This window comes from Periplaneta americana, chromosome 11 (assembly GCF_040183065.1).
Source record: "Periplaneta americana isolate PAMFEO1 chromosome 11, P.americana_PAMFEO1_priV1, whole genome shotgun sequence".
Lineage (NCBI taxonomy): Eukaryota > Metazoa > Arthropoda > Insecta > Blattodea > Blattidae > Periplaneta > Periplaneta americana.
This window is the reverse complement of record NC_091127.1, coordinates 8910539-8933768: the sequence shown is the minus strand read 5'-3', so window position 1 is coordinate 8933768 and position 23230 is coordinate 8910539. Positions and strand designations below refer to the sequence as shown.

The 23230-nt window shown below is 34.9% G+C and overlaps 2 protein-coding genes across 2 annotated transcripts; one reads left to right on the top strand and one right to left on the bottom strand.

Annotated features, from left to right (window-relative positions):
• Window positions 1–1452: 1452 nt before the first annotated feature.
• On the bottom strand, window positions 1453–16019 carry LOC138708768 (mitochondrial E3 ubiquitin protein ligase 1-like). The gene is made up of 5 exons (XM_069838931.1): window positions 15836–16019; window positions 13295–13500; window positions 12837–13021; window positions 10624–10828; window positions 1453–3137 (listed from the first exon to the last, which is right to left on the bottom strand). The coding sequence occupies exons 1-5, from the start codon at window positions 15938–15940 to the stop codon at window positions 2822–2824; spliced, it is 1017 nt and encodes a 338-aa protein (XP_069695032.1). The 5' UTR covers window positions 15941–16019; the 3' UTR covers window positions 1453–2821.
• Window positions 16020–16130: 111 nt separating this feature from the next.
• On the top strand, window positions 16131–21969 carry LOC138708770 (dynein axonemal light chain 4). The gene is made up of 3 exons (XM_069838934.1): window positions 16131–16407; window positions 16564–16647; window positions 18248–21969. The coding sequence occupies exons 1-3, from the start codon at window positions 16333–16335 to the stop codon at window positions 18410–18412; spliced, it is 324 nt and encodes a 107-aa protein (XP_069695035.1). The 5' UTR covers window positions 16131–16332; the 3' UTR covers window positions 18413–21969.
• Window positions 21970–23230: the final 1261 nt, after the last annotated feature.

Here is a 23230-nt window from a genome sequence, read left to right as displayed (position 1 = left end):
ACATCTGCATGGAAATATCATATGTACTTCGGTACATCATAATAATATATGATATGCGGAAAATAATCACTTAGTGATTTAAAGATAGCGCTTATTCTGTAGGAAAAAAATGTTATGTTTTATTTAACGATGCTCGCAACTGCAGAGGTTATATCAGCGACGCCGGGTGTGCCGCAATTTTGTCCCGCAGGAATTCTTTTACATGCCAGTAAATCTACTGACATGAGCCTGTCGCATTTAAGCACACTTAAATGCCATCGACCTGGCCCGGGATCGAACCCGAAACCTTGGGCATAGAAGGCCAGCGCTATACCAACTCGCCAACCAGGTCGACATTCCGTAGGATCCCGGCCACTTAGTCACTCATAATGAGTGCACTTCTGCACATGTATGGACATTGTGCCACTCATACATCTATGACGCAGTGGGGGAGCCCAAGAGGTGGAACTTAAACTGAGAGGATTCGATCCGACGTCGGGATGGGAATCCGTTGTGGCTTAGTGGATAGAGCGTCAGCACGTAGAGCTGAAAACCCGGGTTCAAATCCCGGTGCCGGAGAGAATTTTTCTCCGTTCCACTCATCTTTCATCATATGTATAATGAAGATGATTTTGGTTGGAAATTTTCAAGTTGTGCCCTTTCTTCATCTTAATGTTGCTTAAAAACATGATATATCTTGTAGATTATAAACTTCATGGTTCCCCAAGTTTTTTTTGGGAATTTTGAAGACTATAACGTGATTCAGAATGTTATGTCTAACAAGTGTCATCCTGTAATCTACATGATTCACGAGAACGTTGGTAACTCTACACTTCATACATTTGTATAACAACTTCGGACATGATAGAGAGTTCGGTATGAAAATGAAATTTTAATTGCACAGAATGATTAAGGTGCCAAAAGTGTTTGAAAATTGAAGCTAATACTTAAAGTATCATCTTCAATTGTATTCGTGCATATGACAAGGGACTGCTTGGTGACTTCTAGTTTAAGATATAATCTTATAAAAAATAACAAAGGGGGAAATCAAACTAGTGAATTTTTTATGCATTTGATATGATCACATCCGAAGCAATAAACTATAAATATTAAAATTCTGTGTCAACTGAATAACACTCAAATCATTGTCTGTATCTGAAACTATAAGCCGCCATGTGGTCTCTTCCCATATGCATGCACACAATTTGGTTACGTTGTATTATCAATATATTTCTTGAAATTGATACACGAATTTTATCCCTACTGCTGGTGATGTCATATTAAAGACAAGGAGTACTAGTGAGAATATCCACCTTGTACAGGACGAGCATAATATAGGAATACTATGGTTACGTACTTATAAATTGTGTTTCTTTCCTTCTTTGTCACATCTTTCGATCAAATGTTGTATACTTCAGCATAAACACTTTCTTACTTTTATATTCTCAGAGGAAGAAATGGATAATTCACTCATTTACTGTTAAAATATAGTCAATTTTTATTATAACAATTTTTATAAAATCTTTACAGAACAATGAGTCAGTTTTATTCCTAAGTAACAAAATACGTTAAAGAAATACATTGACATTGTGTTGTCATGTTAAATGTTTAAGTGCAATGTTCAGATTTGAAGAACTTCACAGGTTGCACAATTCCCGTGTATTAATGAATATAATATTTTTATCTTTTATACTATTGAATGAGATATTTATAATAATGACTATGATTTTTACCATTCAGTTACAAATGAAAAACTTGACAAGTCCAAATGATCCATTTTCTATTTTAGATGCCATGTAATAGCTCAGGTATTGTAGATTTGTGTAGTTTAACTGCACGGAATACCAACTTCATTAGTCCAAAGAAATTTTAAGAATGATAACCTAAATACAATAGAATATAACAGGTTTTGAAACTTAAACTCACTTTCCTGTAAAAAGAGTAAAACATGACTTAGCAGGTTTTTTCCCTGTACTCTTCAAATATTATTCAAGTTTGACGATTTTATATTTTTCATTACATAAGTGATAATCTGAATACCGTGTTTTCCCCCCTTTTTCTCAAAATTCGCGAGGTCAGTATTATGTGGTGAATAAAAAAAAAAATATTGGAAATTAATGGATCATAAGGAACATCAAACATTTCATGTACTATCTAATTAATTTAATGTTTAATACTAAATAATTCACAAATACATATACAATTTGAGTAACTGTGGACAATTTTCGACTTTCCTTTCGACCACTGTTTCAGTTCTAATGCCGGTAGCCTGACCTTGACTAACTGTATAAATTTGTATCAAAATTAACTTGTTAATTGCACAATGAAAATAAACCTAATTATACACCACTAAATTCATCGTACTACAAATCCAAAGTAGTAGATGGGTTTTCCATATGCATTTTACGATACTTGAATTCTTCACGGAAGACACTCTCCAATGGAAAAACCATGTCCCGTTTTTTCTTAATATGTGAGGGGAAAATTACGCGAGAGAATAAGTTATGAAAAATATGTTCCGAAACTTTCGGGAAGAGGGAAATCACGCGAATATTCGGTACTAAAATTAGCTACCTGAGAGCACTTAAACATTATGTTTGAAGTATGTGAATACTTGTATTTCTTAATCGTTTATTGGTTAGACACTTTACACTGTATGCTGTAATGCTTAAAAGTAGCATTACTTGTATTACAGGTACAGTATCTAAAGAAAACAAAACAAATTACTCGTACAAATATATTAGAAAACTATTTGTACGTTCATCTCGTGATCTATATCATTTTGTACTAAGTATATTTTGAAAGACTTGAACAATGCAACCAAAATACATACTCTGTTCTTTTACGAAATATATGCCGCAGCTTTACTTTCTATTTTAGCCCTGCATACAGGACAATAGTCCGTGATTCCTTCACTGCAATCTTCGCAAAGACAGACATGACCGCATCGTAACAGGATGATTTCTCGTGGGTTTTGTCGGCAGACAACACACTGTTGTGATTCTTGCAGGTCTTTGTCCCGGACTCGCGTCCGTCTTTCTCTACGCTCCCTGCTGGCACGTTCTTCTCGCAGCCTTCTCGCCCGCTTTTTCCACCATTTCCGTGTCATTATGCCCAAAGTGACTAGGCCCACGCCTCCAACTATTATTGTCAGCAACCTATACAGGGAGGTTTAAAAATATCACTGGAGGACTATTAAACCAGCCACCAATACATCCACTCCAACTAATGTCAGCATTAACAACCTGCAGAACAGAGAATGTAGTCCAACAAATTTTCATGCAGGGAGGGACAACTACAATCACTCCATAGTGCAAAGATATATTTAAAATATATCTTGATATATTAAAGTCGCGACGCTGTTATTCCCAGCGTGACTCCTCCTCTTTGCTTACATCTTAGGAAGTCAAGGCTCTATAAAGTCTAGTTAGGTAGTATGTTCGCCATTTTTGTTCTTTCGTTGCCGAGCTACCAGACGAGTGATCTATTTGCCACACTGTTAAACATTATCATGTCGTAGCTCCTATTATACTAAATCAAACGTATTGTAATTCAGCAAATAATTGAATGGCAAATAACGTCCTCGTGTGCTCTCTGCGAACGCCAACGAAAGAGCTCAAATGGCGGGCGATTATAAGTATTTATCCAGCCTTAGGAAATACATGACGTTTTCATCAGCGAATCACAAGATGCACACGTTTAAATGTAGCTGACTTGCAAAGTGATTGGCTGCCGGAAATTAGAGTGACGGGACTATAGTATAATAGAAAATGTTTACAGTATTTTGATCTCAATAAATTTTGTTACATTCAGATATTAGAGATGTGTAATATTCCATGAAAGCAAAATTCTGCACAATTAACGAGTGTTTTAACATTCATATAAATTAATAACAATTCAATCTAAAAGATTACCAGAATTTACAGTTAAAATTCTGTAATGTGACAGCATTATAATGGAAAGCCCAATGAGGAGCATTAGGCTGCTGCTACTAGTACTACTATTTTGTCATGTACATTTATGTATTAGAGCCCCTTCAGACTAGGTCACTTTTAGAAGCGCTGCCACTTGTGAATAATGGATATAAACCATAAGTAGGAAATGGAATATTTTGCGACCACAAATTTCGCGAATTTTGGAAAAAATATTTCTCAGCATCTAATTACAGTATGGTACATATACATCCTTCAATCCATTTATACCTGATTTGAACTCACAAAACAGCAAAATCCGTATAAAGTCGCGAATTTCTTACGTTTTTCCGAAAATGACGCGATTCTTTAAGCAATTAGCGAATAATGTGCGCGAATTTTAATTTTTTTTGTACTGCAATCGATAATCGACAGCCCTAGCATAGATAAGGTCGATATTTATGGTCGGTAGTATTGCACATTCGATAGTACTGAATCTGTTTTTTCACAAAATAACAAATGTAGGCCTACTTGAGATTTTAACATACTACTAGGTTCAAAAAGTTCCCGGAATTTTACTACCATTTTTCGTATTAATATATAACAAGGGATATTATACATTTGTTTTGTTGGTAACATTCATGATGTCATTTCCTTAAAGTTTGTTGATAATGGCAATTATTGGTTTTGAGTTGTAGGCAATTGTTTATCATAGTGTTTTGTTTGTTCGTCGCATTTTGTAATTATGTCCACAGAGCAAAGTACAAACATCAAGTTCTGTGTTTTGCTGGGGACATGATCAGTATGGCTGATGAAGATGGTGATTTCTTAAACAAAATGAAACTGGTGCTACTTGTACGACCCAGTCCCTAAACGACAGTCATCTGAGTGGAAATCGAAAACATCTCCTCGGAAGCAAAAATTTCCTAGGGACACTTCCAAAGGCAAAGTTATTTTAAATGTTATGTTTTATTTAACGACGCTCGCAACTGCAGAGGTTATATCAGCATCGCCGGATGTGCCGGAATTTTGTCCCGCAGGAGTTCTTTTACATGCCAGTAAATCTACTGACATGAGCCTGTCGCATTTAAGCACACTTAAAGCAAAGTTATGTTGGAAGTTTTCTTCGACTCTCAGGGTCTCATGCACCATGAGTTCATTCCAGAAGGTCGTACTGTAACGAAAGAATTGTACGTAGAAACCCTCCGTCGCCTCTGGGACGCAGTGAGAAGGAAACGTCCAGAAAAGTGGGTAGGAAACAACTGGTTCCTTATGCATGACAATGCACCTGCTCATCGCGCAATTATTGTAAAGAATTTTCTTGCCAGGCACAACATAACTGCTTTGGATCACCCACCATACTCTCCTGATCTCTCACCACCTGATTACTTTCTGTTTCCCCGTCTGAAAAGTCATCTGAAAGGACGGAGATTCAATGCTGAAGAGGTTATCGCAAACGCGACGAGAGCACTAAGACGGGTTTCACAAAATGGCTTCCAGGCCTGCTTCCAGGAACTCTACACGCGTTGGCAAAAGTGTGTTGTTGCGGAAGGCAACTATTTTGAAGGGAATGTTGTAGAATAGTGTTTAAGGTACGTTGTTTCTATGATGCTAGCAAATTCCGGGAACTTTTTGAACCTAGTATGTATATTAAAAAAAATGGAAAATGGATTAAAAAAATCCTCAACTTTATTGCATTTTAGCGTCCAACAGGCATATTCTGCTGCAGCTTGATGAATTGTACTGTTGTACTGCTCGAGCACAATCACCACCAACAATATTGAGTGTGTTGCTTCATCAATTTTACTCTCTACAGTAGATAAATAGCCTACAACACCAGGACTACGACATCAGGAATTGCAAGATGGGTTTTACATATGCCTTCACTTTACACAAAATGATCTTGATTGGATTTAACATTTGAGAATAAGATGCCAACTGTAACTTCTGAAATACAAATGATAGTTTCTGAAATACAATTGATGTTTTCTGAAATACAATTGAATTGACAAATCTGAAATACAGTTGAAACTATCTGAAATTGAATTGACTAATCTGAAATACAACTGGAAAAGCTGTAGTTCAAATACTTGGTCTGAACACACTCCTGTCATACCCGACATATGTAGCGAAGTGCGAGAATCGTATCGTAAGCGTGATAAGCCAGTGACCCTGCATGTGGGTTCTACAAAGGAGTGAGTGTGTTTGATAGGAATATAATGTTGAAGTATGCTGGCACTGTATTTTATAATCCTACATGTTTAACACATCCAGTATTATCCAAGATTTTACAGTTCCTGAGGTATCAAATGATGTAAAGTGGCATATAGTAAAATTTTGCTCTCTCTTCTTCACATTCACTTTCTGTGGCTCCTGGAAGTAAGTGTTTTAGAATACAAGAAACAGTCAAATTGGGAAAAATTAATATTAAGAAGAACCATCAGAAAGTTAGAGACTTTTTCATTGAGTCTCTGTAAGTCTCTGAAATTCAATATAAGGCAACCATATATTGCAGTTTTTTTACAGTATAAACAACTTTCCTTGGAACACGTTTCTAGAAAAAAAAATAAGACAATCACATCAAACTAATCAATTTGTAACTCGAAAATTAAAATAATGTATTCTTAATGTAAACTTGGAATGGTATGTTTGAAGAAAGATCAGAAATTAAACATTAATACAAAGAATGAAAAAATACACTCAGGGACAAAAAAAAACCGGACACTTCTATATTTGCTTGTATTTTGTTGCCAATTATTTCAAAATGAAACAAAACCCATTTAAACAAAATAATGTTTCATTTAGCACCTTATATGACATTTGAAAAAGAAAATCTCTGATGAGAAAATTTACAAAAAATTACAAAGGGCGTATAACTATGGCATCGTTTGGTCTGTTTTTTCATTTTATAGTGCCTCAAACATTAAAAACTCTTTTTAGTAACGGGTATTACCCCCTCTGGCTTGAATAACTGCATCCATACGTCTTGGCATGCTCTCAATTTGGTTAGCAATGTCTTCTTGAGGAATAAGTTCCCATACTTCGCCAAGTGCTCGCCTCAACTCTTGTAACAATTCTGGTCTCGGTAGTCTATTCTTAACACACCGTCCCAGCATGTTCCACACGTGTTCAATTGGGTTCATGTCTGGACTCCTTGCTGGCCATGGAAGAACATGGATTCCCACTTCTTGGAGATAATCTCCGACCGCATGGGCAATATGCGGCCGTGCATTATCATGCATTGAAACAAAATTATCGCCTACAAATTGGCCAAATGGCACAACATGATGGGCCAAACATTCATTTATATACCTATCAGCTGTTAGTCTTCCATTTTCAACAAAAACCAACTCTGTACGAGCATCCGTACACACTTCTGCCTAAACCATCACTCCACCACCTCCATACGGCACATTTTCGGAAATGCAACACTGTGAAAATCGTTCTCCCCTCCTTCTCCAAACTCTTTCACGTCCATCAGGTGAGCACAGATTGAAACGGGACTCATCGGTGAACAGAACACAGCTCCACTGTCCATTTCTCCAATCCCTGTGATCATTTGCAAAACACAGTCGTTCAACTCGATGCATTCTGAGAAGTCTGGGACCAGTTGCAGGTCTACTTGATATCAGTCCACTTGCTTTCAACCTCCTTCTAACTGTTTTGGCCGAAATTGGGCGTCCATGCATGTTAACAAATTGCTGGGCTACACTAGTAGCTGGCAGGTTGCGCTCCCTAAGAACTCTCAACACCATATACCTGTCTTCATTTGGATTTGTAGCTCTTGGACGACCCGAACCTGGTCTTCTGGTATATTCTAGGGTCTCTCTATACCGTTTTATGGCATCATGGGTTGTGCTTCTAGCAATATTCATAACATTTGCAATGTAACGTACACTGCGTCCATCATCGTAAAGGGCTACAGCTCGAGCCACATCTTCAGGTCGCATCTTGTTTTAAGACAAATGTTACCACCCCACTTTAATTCAGAAAATGTAAAAATAAAGAAATAACGAATGATAACGATAATGAAGCACAAAATGGTTGAGACAAAATTCTTATAGCTGAGACTCCGAAAGCAAAATTGGAATATTTGGTTGTAATGGCTTGTTTATAAAACAAAAAACAATCAACAATGTATACAAGTCTCTATAACAACAGATGGCTACCAGAATATTGTATGAGAAGATAATGTTTTGCAAAATACCAGCAAATATTAAAGTGTCCGGTTTTTTTTTTGTCCCTGAGTGTATTTTGGGCAAGTACTAAATGTACATAGGCCAAATAGAAATGATCAGGACGAAATTCAAATACAAACTGCTGAGCCATTCACACCGGAACCTACACTTTCTGAAGTCGAAATTGCGATAGAAAATATGAAAAAGTACAAGTCTCCAGGTATTGATCAAATTCCAGCAGAATTAATACAAGAGAGTGGAAGGGCATTATTTAGCGAAATTTATAAACTTGTACTTGCAATTTGGGAAAAGGAAATTGTACCAGAATAATGGAAGGAGTCCATAATCGTACCTATTTTTAAGAAGGGGAACAAGACTAACTGTAGTAACTTTCGAGGAATATCACTTTTGTTGACGTCGTACAAAATTTTGTCCAATATCCTTTTGAGAAGATTAACTTCATATGTAGATGGAATTATTGGGGATCATCAGTGTGGTTTTAGGCGTAATAGATCGACTATTGATCAGATTTTTTGTATTCGACAGATATTGGAGAAAAAATGGGAGTATAAGGGTACAGCACATCAGTTATTCATAGATTTCAAAAAGGCGCATGTCTCGGTTAAGAGAGAAGTTTTATATAATATTCTTATTGCATTTGGTATTCCCAAGAAACTAGTTCGATTAATTAAAATGTGTCTTAGTGAAACTTAGAGCAGAGTCCGTATAGGCCAGTTTCTATCTGATGCTTTTCCAATTCACTGCGGGCTAAAGCAGGGAGATGCACTATCACCTTTACTTTTTAACTTTGCTTTAGGATATGCGATTAGGAAAGTTCAGGATAATAGACAGGGTTTGGAGTTGAATGGGTTACATCAGCTTCTTGTCTATGCGGATGACGTGAATATGCTAGGAGAAAATCCACAAACGATTAGGGAAAACGCGGAAATTCTAGTTGAAGCAAGTAAAGCGGTAGGGTTGGAAGTAAATCCCGAAAAGACTAAGTATATGATTATGTCTCGTGACCAGAATATTGTACGAAATGGAACTATAAAAATTGGAGATTTATCTTTCGAAGAGGTGGAAAAATTCAAATACTTTGGAGCAACAGTAACAAATATAAATGACACTCGGGAGGAAATTAAACGCAGAATAAATATGGGATGTGTGTGTTATTATTCAGTTGAGAAGCTTTTGTCATCTAGCCTTCTGTCAAAAAATCTGAAAGTTAGAATTTATAAAACAGTTATATTACCGGTTGTTCTGTATGGTTATGAAACTTGAACTCTCACTTTGAGAGAGGAACAGAGATTAAGGGTGTTTGAGAATAAGGTTCTTAGGAAAATATTTGGGGCCAAGAGGGATGAAGTTACAGGAGAATGGAGAAAGTTACACAACGCAGAGCTGCACGCATTGTAGTCTTCATCTGACATTATTAGAAACACTGAATTCACACATTTGAGATGGGCAGGACATTTAGCACGTATGGGCGAATCCAGAAATGCATATAGAGTGTTAGTTGGGAGGCCGGAGGGAAAAAGACCTTTGGGGAGGCCGAGACGTAGGTGGAAAGATAATATTAATATGGATTTGAGGGAAGTGGGATATGGTGATAGAGACTGGATTAATCTTGCTCAGGATAGGGACCGATGGCGGGCTTATGTGAGGGCGGCAATGAACCTGCGGGTTCCTTAAAAGCCAATAAGTAAGTAAGTAAGTACGAAGAATGAATGTAGTAATACAGGGTGTGCATCATGAACCTGACACATTTGAAATTGCTGTATAATTCATACTGCTTGGGGTAAAAAGAAAAGAATGCATGCAATATCAAGAGTAACTCACCAAGTTTTATTAAATAAATCAGTACACCTCAACATGAGATCCTCTTGTTGCACGAAGAACATCTAGCCTGAATTCAATTTCCTGCCAGGTCTTCTGAAGCATCTCGGGCATAACGGAATTGACGGCATCTCTTATGCGGCCGCGTAGCTGTCGAAGATCACGAATTTTGTGCCCTGTATACACTTTGTTCTTGACATATCCCCACAAAAGGGCGCAAATTGCCATAGATGCTGACGCGCCCTTTTTAAACCCCACTAACTAACTATCCCCACAAGAAAAAGTCTAGAGGGGTAATATCCGGTGATCGAGGTGGCCATCTTGTCGGTCCATCACGCACAATCCAGCGACCGGGAAATTCTCGAACGTTCAGGCTCCAATGTGGTGGGGCGACGTTCTGTTGAAAGATGACGTTCGGCTGCAAATGCATTAAGTGATTCACAACTCTGGAACACGCGCCGAAAGTTGCGTTGCACTTGAATCACCGAATTTGTTTCAGCATACCACCAGATCGCTTGTGCTCGCTCTTGCGCTGTCGCCATTTTGACTTAAGCTACCGCAGCGCCACGTACAACCTCTCGCGCGGGTTTTTAAAAATAGCCAACGAAATTTCCACAGTTTCTCTACATATTGCAATGCATGTTACCAACTTATTTCCATTGATTGATTTTTGGCAGCCAAATGAAATGTGTCAGGTCACATTGTATATTTCTTACCTATATAAATTCTTCTCTTCTTCAAGCTTTCGAATTAGTGAAGAAATTGGCAAGACTGTGAGAAAAAAAGGAGAACCATCAGAGGGAGGTTGTAGTTTAAGTCCATCTCGACCATTTCCTGCTACAGAAAGTTCTCCGATCCCATTGACAAAGGTTCCTTCCCTCAACATTTCTTCTGTTGTTTGCACTCCTCGTTGACGAACTCCTGTCAACAAGTTAGAAACATTGAAAAGAAAATCACGTCATTGAGAATGACTGTAAAATGTCTTCCTAATGAAGTCTCCAGTGCCATTACTTGTAATTTTTAAATATATTTTATTTAATGATGCTCGCAACTACTGCAGTTATATCAGCATCGCCGGTGTGCCGGAATTTTATCCCGCAGGATTCTTTTAACATGCCAGTAAATCTGCTGACATGAGCCTGTCACATTTAAGCACACTTAAATGCCATCAATCTGGGCTGGGATCGAACCCGCAATCTTGGACATAGAAGACCAGCACTATACTGACTGTGCCACCCAGGGTGACGCTATTACTTGTAATGTCCAACCTGAAATATTATTATATTCAATTGAGTGTAAAATATTTACCTTAGTCATATAATAAATGTATGCTGATCAGACTAAAGTGAATAATAATAATGTGGTGAAGTTAAGATAGGCTGAGAGAATTCCAAGGAAGCCTACATCAATATAATTATTTCTACTGAAAATTCCATCTTTTCCTCAACAAGATTTAAACATATGCTACCACGACAGAAAGCTTGTTGCACTTTATCTTTGATTTGTGATGTATGGTACCGTTCCTAATGGAAATCACTGAAAACGAAGTTTTGTATTAGTCTAATTTCCAAAATGCTTATTAAAGATTTAATAGAAACAATGTTATTAATTCTACAATATTAAAGGACAGTTAAAATTGATAAATTTAAAGGAAATATGAAGAAATATATTCACTTGAATAACTTTAAGAACATCAATTCTGTCGGAAAATTGGTCTACATAACTGGCTTCATATGCGTGAATAAGTAACAATCTACTAACTGCCATCAGACAAAAAAAAAAAAAAACTTTAATCAATCAATCTTCTTAATGTATCCAGTTGTTTGCTGAGAACATAAGATCCACTATAGTCCACTGTAGTCTTTTCAGTTCTTGTTTTTAATGAGAAATGAGGGGTATTTTGATCGGTGTTCATTATAGATGGCTTTGCTAGTAGCCAGAGTTGGGGTGGGTACTCACCTTGACGTGGTGAGGGGGCTTAAACTTGTTGTCTAAGCTAACAAGTAACAAAGAGGTACCCACAGAAGCTGCATTAACACTAACACAGTCCCATTATATTTTTCACTGCTTATGAAACATGGAGTCCCTCACTGTAAAAAAATACTTTAACAGCAAGAAATATGCTAGTATAATCACGTCCTTACATATCGATGCTGCTTGGAAGTTGATGACCTTAAATTTCTGAAAATGTGACATTAAAATTAAAAAAAAAAAAAAAAAATTGTCATGATTTGAATAGTAAAACACAAACAAAAGAGTATATATGTATATCTGTGAAAAATACATTGTCACCAAACTTAGTCAGTAACTACATGTTTTGATTTACTTTCAGTATTTTTACGTTTTTCTTGTGTGATACAATATGTTGACTGTGGGCACTGTGGCTGCAGTATTTTTTTTGTTGCATTGAATGGGGGAAGCATATAACGTAAGTGATCTGTAGTCAAGACTGATGCAACCATAAGAAAAATTCTTGTAAGATGCAAATGAATTGCATAAGCAATCTGCAGTAAATTCTCGAATACATCGTAAAAACTATTCGTTGAAAAGCAGAAGGAAAAATGCAATAAAAAGTGGACCATTTGCTCAAAAATAACCAATTGATAATAAAATACCGAAAAATGCATACCGGTAATAAAAGTAGGCTATATAGTTCAATCATATGTTGATATATGTTATTATATAGTTCAGGTTGAAGTGAAACGAGTTTGTATTGCATTCTGCATTGTCTGTGATGTCTTGGGGGGGGGGGGGAGGTGATATTTCATCAACTTCCTATTTATTACATATGAAAATACACTTTTATTTTCTGAAATCTATACGGGACTTTCAGTTATTTATTATTATTGGGGAAATGAATGAGTACAGTACATATTCCTCTATTTACTAGCCTACCCAAAGGCCCCAAAACAATTATTCATATACTAACCTGCAAAAAAACCCCACAAATGATCAAAGGCACTAGGCTTGCTAGGCTCAAAATGATCTGCTACGGTTTCGAGGTCGAGGACGTCTGCTCTAAGAGCATCAAGCACTTCAACTCTGGCATTTGATGCTTGCAAAATAAATGGAACAGAGTTGTAGACCTCCTGTATAGGTCTCTCTTGATCTGACCTGCAAGTAAAATAAGAATTGACAAAATATATGATGTAACTGCGTAAATTACCCTTTATATTTAATGTGAGGGTTGCAAATCACCTTCTTGTGGTTTCCTCTCACTTGTAAAATTTTAAACACCCGGTATATTTTATAGACATTGTTTGTAATAGTTTGTTCTTGATATTTGAGTGTAATGTTCAACTTCTTTATCCTATCGTTTATATACAGAACTGAAAATGTAATTTGTATAGAGTTACAATAATAATAATATACAGCTACAACACAAACCAAAATCCTGCTGAGCTTCGTGTGAAGACGTGTTCTTTCACACTAAGCTTCTGTATAGTTCCCGTTACATAGTACTTGTTTACACTTGTAATTGGAGGACCAAGTGCTGCAACTTTTCCGCGGATGGCTACATATGGAATTTTATTATCTGGATGTGTCTTAACTATGTTTTCCAACTCAGGATTTAAATCCAATACTGCAGCATTCTGTAACAAATAGAAAAGTGCAATACTGTAACTATAAAGCTGAACTTAGTGCGTGAGTAATGTTGGTCAGTCACTGTCAGCCTTAAGATTTTATAATGTGGATACTTAGCCTATATAGTGCTAAATGCACGGCAATAGTACATTATGCAACGAACCTATAATGGTAGTAATTAAGATGCGAGTATGTTTATGCAACGAGCGCAAGCGACTTTCATAATTTTCATACGAGCATCTTAATTACCATTATAAACAAGTTTCATAAGACTTTTTATGCTCGACCATATTTGTAACTTGAAATTATTCATAAGTATTCATGTTATTCTTATCTGACTGGGGAGCGGAACTGACCTTGTGCAATATCTCGTAAATTGTGAGATGTGCGCAGACGCGAAAGTATTGATTTTTTCCGAGAAACAAATGTCGTTGACCTTGATATAATCTAGAGAGTAAAATAAACATTAATCTTGATATAACCTTGAAATTGATAAGCACATTGAAAAACGAGATGACAAATTGAATTTATTTGAATATTATTTACAATTAACGCTAATTATTATAGTAACAGAACATAACCTTCTGCGACAGTATTGGATTTCCAGCATCTGCGACGTTTCGCTAGTTGTCTTTCGATTGCATATCCGAGAATAATCGATACTTGTGCTTTCATATTGCTACAATGGTGTTTTTTGATTGGTGGAACACCTGAACTTTAATGAATAGGTGTACTTTAATGAGGTCCATTAAAGGGCTGCTACCAGGAGTATAATTACTACATTACGGCATGGTCGAGAATAAAATATTTTAATGGTCATAAAAGTTACAAACAAATCTAAATCACACTGGTACATTTCAAATATTTAGGCTTAATCGTTAATAGGGAAGGGAACTGGCCAACTCACTCCATTATCTCCTGGCTTAGTTGCCTCATGAGCCATGCCGTAATGTGTCACTTATGAGGTTCAGATTTGTCTCCAGACATTGACTAAACTACAATCGCATATTAGATTATATCTACTAACGTATTTTAAGACCTTTAGAAGTAAATTTGTTATTCCAAATGTATTAAGTAGTGATATAGCCTTACTTATCATATGGTATTGAAATATGGGGAATTGCATAAAAAAGTTACACCATCTGACTATTTAGATTGCAAAAAAGAGTGTGTAAGGATTATAGGCCTATGTAACCTGAAATGTACAGAAACGTTAAAATAATAAAATAGGCCTAGGCCTAGTTAAGTTACATTATATTCACTTTATGCATATAAAGCTATCTTCTTGAAATCAAAAATTGAAGTATAAAAATCAACAACATTCACCAACATTACACTAGACACAATAATGATTATTTCAGAGATGGTTTTAGTAAAGAAAGATTGATAAAAATGTATATGTACAGGATCTACTTTTACATAGGCCTAATAGACTACCAGATGATATTAAACAACATTAAAACTTTAAATTTAAGACAGAATTAAAAATGTATTATTTTTATTAGGAAATGTTTATATAGGCCTAATTTAGATGATTTTTAACTGTGTATGTGTATCTGATCTGTAGTTAGTGGTATGTTATGTAGTTGAATCCACTGACAATGTCAGACACTTGTGCTACCAGTCTACTGACAATAAAGAATATCTATATCGGGCGATTTTCTAGAGATACATTGTAGATCTATGATATTACTATAAACGGGTCAATGAACGCTTTATATTTAAATAAAATGAACATGAGTGGGATGAAAATAATTACATAATTATAATATATAACTTTTACACATCCAACTAAATAGTGGTGTTTCATTACCCATGTTAATAATAATCCCAGCAAACTAGTAGTTTCCATTAAAGACATGAATAATTTGAAAGTCGAGGTCAATTATTGTAAGTAGAACACTATATTTACAAAAAGAGTAGATCAGAAAATCGTTGAGAACTATGGAAAATTGTAGAGAGCCAAGATAAGTAGGGTAATTATTAACAGAAAACCGGATAAATTTTAGAACACGGATTCCTTCCTTTCCCTCTTACTTCAAAATTCAAACCTTGTGCACACAAAATAAATTATTGGCACTGAAAAGGAATTGCCCCTGAAAAGTGCCTTTCGTAAGCATGATGATGTGCATTTGACAAACGCAGACAAATCTGCTCTTTTTTGTATTTTAACATGTAATTGTGAGTGAGGAATCCGTATACTGAAATTTTCCCTCCTCGTGGTTGATAGCTTAACACTTGGTTAGGCATTCTTTCTGATTATAACATCATTAGACTGCATAACGTAACATGCAATGAATTGATGCAGTTCAGTTTAAAAACGTTTATTTAATGCATATTTACCTGGATTCTTTCAATAGCGCTACATTGCTTTAGGTAATATCTATAACAAAGACAAAGAAATACAGAATCTATTCCCAACGCAAGAATTTCTGCCATATGATCCATATCCAAAATATATAATATACATTTATATTTTTCACCGAATTTGACACTTATCTTATTTTTTTAGTTGCATTTTGCATTTCCTCTGTTAATCGCTAACATTAATACCAACATGAGAATAATGTTGTGTTGTATATCTATTTTTATATACGGTCTTAGTTTTCTGTCATCTCCAAATTATGTTAATAATGTTACACGTTTATAATTTTATGAAATACTGCACTTTTAGGAATAATGTTAATAATAATTTATAAATGTTCTCTTTACAATACAATAAATATATGTTGGTACTCTTGTTTCATTTGTTGATTACTTGTTTTACTTGAAGTTTTGTTGTGTTTGTCCTTGTTTGGGATTCTCATAATAAATTGTTCAGTAATATAACAACTTGAGAAATGACGGAAGTAGAAGGCAAAAAGGAAGAACCGGAGGCAGCCAAGAAAATTGTACATACATATCCTTTGATACGGGTACGGTAAAAGACGATGACACTCTTTTTATTATTTATAAGTTCTATATACCTTTACACTTAAAACTGTCGGGATAAATTATTGAAGTTTTTTTTTAGATATAGCACTTTCACTCATTTTATCGTGAAGGTTGCATGAATGTGCATTATATTTCAGCACTCTGACATGGCAGAAGAAATGAAAGGAGAAGTAATGGAACTTGTTGTTACAGCGTGTGAGAAACATGCAACAAATAACGAAGTAAGTTATACATTGATTTATACAGAAGGTCGTGATACCACTGTGACAAAATTACATTTAAGTGACAGAAGGGCGAGGACTGTAACGAGTTGTCACTTCGCTATCCCTTCATTTAACCCACCCTGATCCAAACCTGTGGAGTAACGGTTAGTGCGTCTGACCGCGAAACCAGGTGACCCGCATTCGATTCCTGGCCGGGCAATTTACCTGGTTGAAGTTTTTCCGGGGTTTTCCCTCAACCCAATATTTGCAAATGCTGGGTAACTTTTCGGACTCATTTCACTGACATTATCACTTTCATCTCATTCAGACGCTAAATAACCTAAGGTGTTGATAAAGCGTCGTAAAATAACACACTAAAATAAAACCCACTCTAATCTTGTGACAGTCCTTGGCCTCACTATTGTATTGTTGCTGCTAAAGGTAACGTTTATTGAAATTTGGTTTTTAGCATTATTAATAACTTAATTTTCGCATGCTCTAGAATACAGATAGGCTACGAATTGTTCCAGGATTAGTGACAATGCCATGTCAAGCCTCGAACCAACAAAGCAGAGAAGAAAAAAATGAAGATCAGTAATGATGGCAGTGCAATGTATATCGAATGATTATCCCTGAGCAAAAGACATTGGCTTGCTTAGTAGATGTTGCAAAATATCAAGTTTGATCAACAAATAAAGGAGTAGATGTAGAATTCTTGATTCTACCTATGAAGTGTCAAAATATGTATACTTACATAATGACCCTTGCCCATATACTAGTAACAAGCCATAGTTTGAACCTTACTAAGACGAGTATTTTTGGTGGACTGAAAGATATCGTTTTTCTTGCCTGTCTGGATTAAGCGAAGTCTGGCTTATTGGGGTTCGGATTAATGAGGCTTTACTGTATTTGTTCTTCACCATTCAAAATACAGTAGAGTCTCGGTAATTCGATTTAAATGAAACCGAAGCTACTTAGGATTATTGAAAACTCGGATTATACGGAAACTTAAAAATAGGAAATCGAGCAGCTGTCTCACAATCACAATTCTTCTGAAATTCCCAGAAACAGTTAGAAGAATGAAGAGTACTGTTTTAAAGTACTAAAGTTATTAGAATGAAACAGAAATCTAGAGTGGATGGGAAGAATGAAATGTTTTAAACTGCGTAACTGTCCATTGTTGTTAGAACATAACTAAATTCAAAGGTATGCCAGGAATGGATTGTCATTTGTTAGTAGTCGGCCACTTTTTTTTTTCCTCTTTGTGGCTCAGATTATTGAGGCTGTGCTGTATTTCAATTTGGTAAATGAAAACTAATTTAACTTAAGTCTTGTTCTTGTCCACAAAACTGCAAATGACTTGCTTATCATTTTTGTTATGTATTTGAGAAACAAGAACTACTGGTACAATATTTTTGTCACTAGTGTTTCATATTAGGCCTACTTACCTGATTTGTAAATTTAGGAAACAAGTGTTTGCAGGGATGGAAATTAATCAGTTGATTGATCTGTCATTCACTTAGTTGATTGATTGATTGATTGATCGATCAAATGTTTAATCGTTCATTTTATAAACTAACCAATCAACCTACATAATTTTAAATCTGTTAAATTTCAGCTGGCTGCCCGGATGATCAAGGAGATGATGGATAAGAAATATGGTCCATCATGGCACACAGTTGTAGGAGAAGGTTTTGGTTTTGAGATTTCATATGAATGTAAGAATCTCCTCTATATGTTCTTCGGAGGGAATCTTGCAATCTGTACGTGGAAGTGTTCATAACTGCTAGGACACCTGGATTGTGGGTTATACTTTTGGTACAACATTATCTTGCCTTCATGAAAAACAAATAGTATTAACATTGCCAAATATATATACGATTCCATGAGTAGAGTATAAATATACTTGCAAACCTATCTTTGTGATAAGCTTGTCTAGTAATTCGTCCACAATTATAATTGTTTTCAATTATCAGTATTTATTTTGTTACCAAGATTGTGTTGAGAAAGATATCTTTTCAGTATTCTTTAATAAGTATTATGTTTTCATACGTTTTTCAGTGTAACTGTTTGTTAGCAGCTATTAAGTGTTATTAATTATATTTATACAAAATATTTGACGTTATTATAATTGTTTATTAGCTTAAACAGGTCTTATTTTTAACAGTCACCAGGGTCACTTACAATAGATTTAAAATTATTCTTTATGGACTTAGAAAAGAAAAAAGACAAATCTACGTACTTTTATTTTATGACATGGAGCATACATTGAGATTTCAAACACTGAATTGGTGTATTCAAATTTTATATGTTTTAAATATGTACCAGTACTCATTATTTTTTGCTATTAAGTTGTCTCCGTACGAGCATCTGAAGAAAACAAACAAAAAAAAGAAGAAAATTAAAATACTACAGTAAAAGATAAAGTAAACAATGTGGACATTCAATACCGTAACGATCATCTGTAAATGGTCTTTATAAGTTATTGAAAACAAGATCATTTATAATTTCTGCACAACATGAAAGATCTATGTAGATGCATTCCAATGTGATCCATTTAGAATATGAGTTTTATTAGGTGTAGGTCTAATAATGTGGTTGTCAAAGCACTTTTTTTTTTGTTTTTTACTTTTATTTTAAGTGTGATTAGTAGGGGGTGGATGGTGATGAAAAGTCATAATCTTATTTTTCACATTAGGACAATGCCTGTAAATATAGAAATCCTTTCTATGTTAATATCAACGTAAAAAATCAATTTCTTATATTGCATTTTTTGACGTTTTTGAACTAATAAGTAATTTTAAATTTTTTTCTGCATTTTTTGGTTATTTTTAATATCTTGAGTAACTTCCAGATCATTTTGAATGCATTTTATTTCCTCCTTTACATATAGGCCTGTTAAATCTTTTTCTAAGCAAACTTACTGAATAAGTGAATAACAGTGAAGTTTGAGTTTTATAGTTTGGAACAAACTCTAAAAATCCATCCCTCATTTCACTGAAGGCTTCACTTCACACAACAGAAGTAATATAAAATGCTTGACAACAGCTTAGTTTAGAATTTATGTTTGGAAGGGGGGAAACTTTCACCTTTTCCTGGTCAATAGGACGTTTTGTCCCCAATATGGTTCGGAAGAGATATACTACAGTAGACAGTATTTTTATCACAAAGATTGCAAAAATGCACGTTGCACCCACAATTTCTTTTGTCATTTACACTCCCCATCTGGAAGGTCTGGTAACAAAAGCGGAAGAAGGTGGAGAATGAAGTCACTGACATGAACCACCTCTGACTGAAACACATCATAAACCATCATTAAAATCTATAGTTTTCCCTTAAAACTTTCATTTTGTTGCATGGTCTTTTCCTTCATCTTAGTCAAATTCCAGGAAGTTGCCTTCTCTCTCCGACATTTGCAGGGCAGTCATTGAAACAAGGTGACTAATTTTTAAGAAGTTGTGGTGCGAGTACGGTGAATCATATTTAAATGTCATTTGTTTTAATTATATGACATTTTTTCATTATTTTAAGGATATTGTTTTGATCATTTTAAGTAGATTTTTACGTCACCAACATCCGCACCCTAGTGATTAGCAATAAGGACCTAATTTTCATAAATTCACGAGATGTTTTTGATATCTGCATCTTTTGATTTCTCGTTTGTCCCTGAACTGATACTAGTGAATATCTGATAAGGGCCAGTTGCACATGGTGAGCATACTTGCTACACGTATCAAGTAAACTAGTCTGCTAGTGCGACTAATTACAACAATTAAATCATCTTATTACAGACAGCTAACCATCTCTCTCATATAATGCAATACCTAGCAAATGCAGAAGAGTGAACATAACAGAAAGGAACTAGAACAGGAGGTTTTCTTTATTCTATTCCTAAGCTCTTGGTAAAATATCTTGAAAGGACTTCTGGATTAATTGTACTTCCCCTAGACTCAAGTCTATTTTTTTCATATATAACGAGTTTACAAAACGGCAAGTAGCGAGTGATATTCTTTAGTATTTTGATTTGTAAATTTGTCCTATAAAAATGAAACTTGTGGAATTACTCCTTCATAGAATAGTGACTACATAAAATGAATTCGACTTTTTTTACATGTTGTATCTCATACATTTTTATTTTTAATATATCTGTAAGCTATGTACCTGCGACAAAGTCGTTATATAAGAATGCTTGCTTTAGAGTTGATGTAGATCGTTAGAAAGTAATGTAGTAATGATTTCCATAGTGTAAGGTTGTAGAAGTAGCAGTATATTTGCTGTATCTAGTCATTTTTTATTAATATATGTATAATTTTAATCAATTCTTAGCTTATTGTTTGAAATGCTGGCCAGTTTGATTGTATACCATATTTTTATTGTGCATTCCAATATCTTGTTGAACAAGACTTGGTCTTCTATTTACACTTTTAAAAGTAGAATGGCAAGGAAAAAATATCTTAATTTTGAATTTTGTTTTAAATCTAAGATCCTTTTATTTTTTTATTAAAACAAAGTATTTTATTGTAGGTCATTTCATGCAGTAATTAAAGAATCTGCTCTTTCCAAAGAACAAAATATCTACATTATTTTTCTCATTGAAAGACATTTGAAGTGGCTTCCTCCAATTTCTCTAAATCAGCATTACACATTCATCTCTACTTTCTAGTCTTGCCTCTTATTATGTTTACCTACTTACATGTGTTAAGGCGACGTGTATTTTTTCTTTTAAATTGTATCCATTTAACGAATCCTTTACATGATGTGTAGAATATACAGAGTTAGTTAAAAGTCCCACACCACCTAAATAACTTTTGAAGCATATGGTTCAGTGACATGAAACTTGGTATGTGAGGATAACCATATACTAAGAACTCAATAATGGTATTACCGAGTTTTTTCTACTTCCGGTTTAACCGGAAGTAACTCAAACTCTCTTATTTTAAATGGAACACCTAATATATTATTTTATTTTTGAATAGTACTCATTAAGAGCTTTTCAAAAATTACCACACTCGATACTTCTGTACAAATTCAGTGTTGCTAAGTCAAGAAAACAGAAAAGTGTATCGAATATTAAAATAATAAAATACTCCTTCCTTAATAAAAACAAAACAAAGCTATCTCACCTTCTAAATTATGTGTTCAAATTGGTAGCCCTCAGCTGCTTTACAATGTGTCACTCGATCATAGAAACCATTTAAGGAATGATTTAACAAGGCTTTAGGAATATCTTGCTCCACTTCCATTTTTATTTAGCAACACTGAATTTGTACAGAAGTACCAAGTGTGGGTACTTTTTGAAAAGTTCTTAATGAGCTTTATTAAAAATATATATATATATATATATATATATATATATATATATATATATATATATATATTGGGTGTTCCATTTAAAATAAGAGAGTTGGAGTTACTTCCGGTTAAACCGGAAGCAGAAAAAACTCGGTAATACCATTATTGAGTTCTTAGTATATGGTTATCCTCACATACCAAGTTTCATGTCACTGAACCACATGCTTCAAAAGTTATTTAGGTGGTGCGGGACTTTTAACTGACCTGTATATTGCTATTTGTTGTCTTACTAATGTCTTACAGTATTTTTTCGGAAGTAGCATGAAAATTATGATAAATGTAATTTTAAGATATTTTATAGCACCCACTTTTTTCTAAAGAATATTCTGCACTAATTATGTTGTTTCAAATTGATTCTATTTACTTGTATTGTGATAAGTAAGGCTGGGATTTTTAGGTGCTAAAAATCGGGAAAATATTTATTTTTTATGTGCTAAAAATCGGGGAAATGTGACAAAAAAAGGAAAAATATTTAATAATGTTTCAGTTATTTTATGTAAAAATAAACAATATGCAGTACTCACCAGTATAAATTATGCTGTCTCAGAATTACAGTACACAATGAGATTCATCCTCAAGTTGTGCATCATAAATGACTGACGATTATCGTGGAACACTGCCTTGTACTGGGAAAAAGAGCACCCTGGCCATTGAGAAACAACATGCACTCCCTAGAGACATGTTTATGATTGGGAACAAAAACAGAGGGAGCTGATGTTTGTGAAATTATAATTGCTTCCTGAATGACACATCAATGTTTATGTGTGTTAGTTACAGTACAATTTTTTAGTGGTGACAGCTCTTATCGCTTGTTGTGAGAGAGCAGATTGCAGTTCCACAGATCCACAGATAGACAATTCCAAGAAACAGTTGCCAGCTGTCACATCTAAGCAACTGTACTGAACATCTGGGTAATGATTACTCTGAAATGGGGTTTTTGCCGAAAATTATATGATGAAAACTTAATTTTTATGTGAATATTTGAAAATATGTATTTACATAAAAAGTTCAAAATATGTGGTCTGTGCAGAAACTTCGGGACTTATATACCGCGTTGTCTTGGTGTTGGTGGCTGACGTTTTGACCGCTGTGTTGTGGTCATCCTTAGAACAGTTGGATAAGGAAATAGTATGTGAGCTTGTATATATATATATATATATATATATATATATATATATATAGTGAGGTTCACATGAGAACAGTTCCTACACAGCAAATATTGCCGTCTTGTCAGTGTTGCCAACTGTTA

Bases quoted from the DNA above. Each gene is read 5' to 3' on its own strand.
- LOC138708768 (XM_069838931.1), bottom strand. From the start codon at position 15,940: ATGGATCATATGGCAGAAATTCTTGCGTTGGGAATAGATTCTGTATTT. The intron at 13,501-15,835 runs GTAAATATGCAT...TATTTGTTACAG, and splicing joins GCGCTATTGAAAGAATCCAG to AATGCTGCAGTATTGGATTT. The intron at 13,022-13,294 runs GTTTGTGTTGTA...TTTTACTTGCAG, and splicing joins CGAAGCTCAGCAGGATTTTG to GTCAGATCAAGAGAGACCTA.
- LOC138708770 (XM_069838934.1), top strand. From the start codon at position 16,333: ATGACGGAAGTAGAAGGCAAAAAGGAAGAACCGGAGGCAGCCAAGAAA. The intron at 16,408-16,563 runs GTACGGTAAAAG...ATTATATTTCAG, and splicing joins ATACATATCCTTTGATACGG to CACTCTGACATGGCAGAAGA. The intron at 16,648-18,247 runs GTAAGTTATACA...GTTAAATTTCAG, and splicing joins AACATGCAACAAATAACGAA to CTGGCTGCCCGGATGATCAA.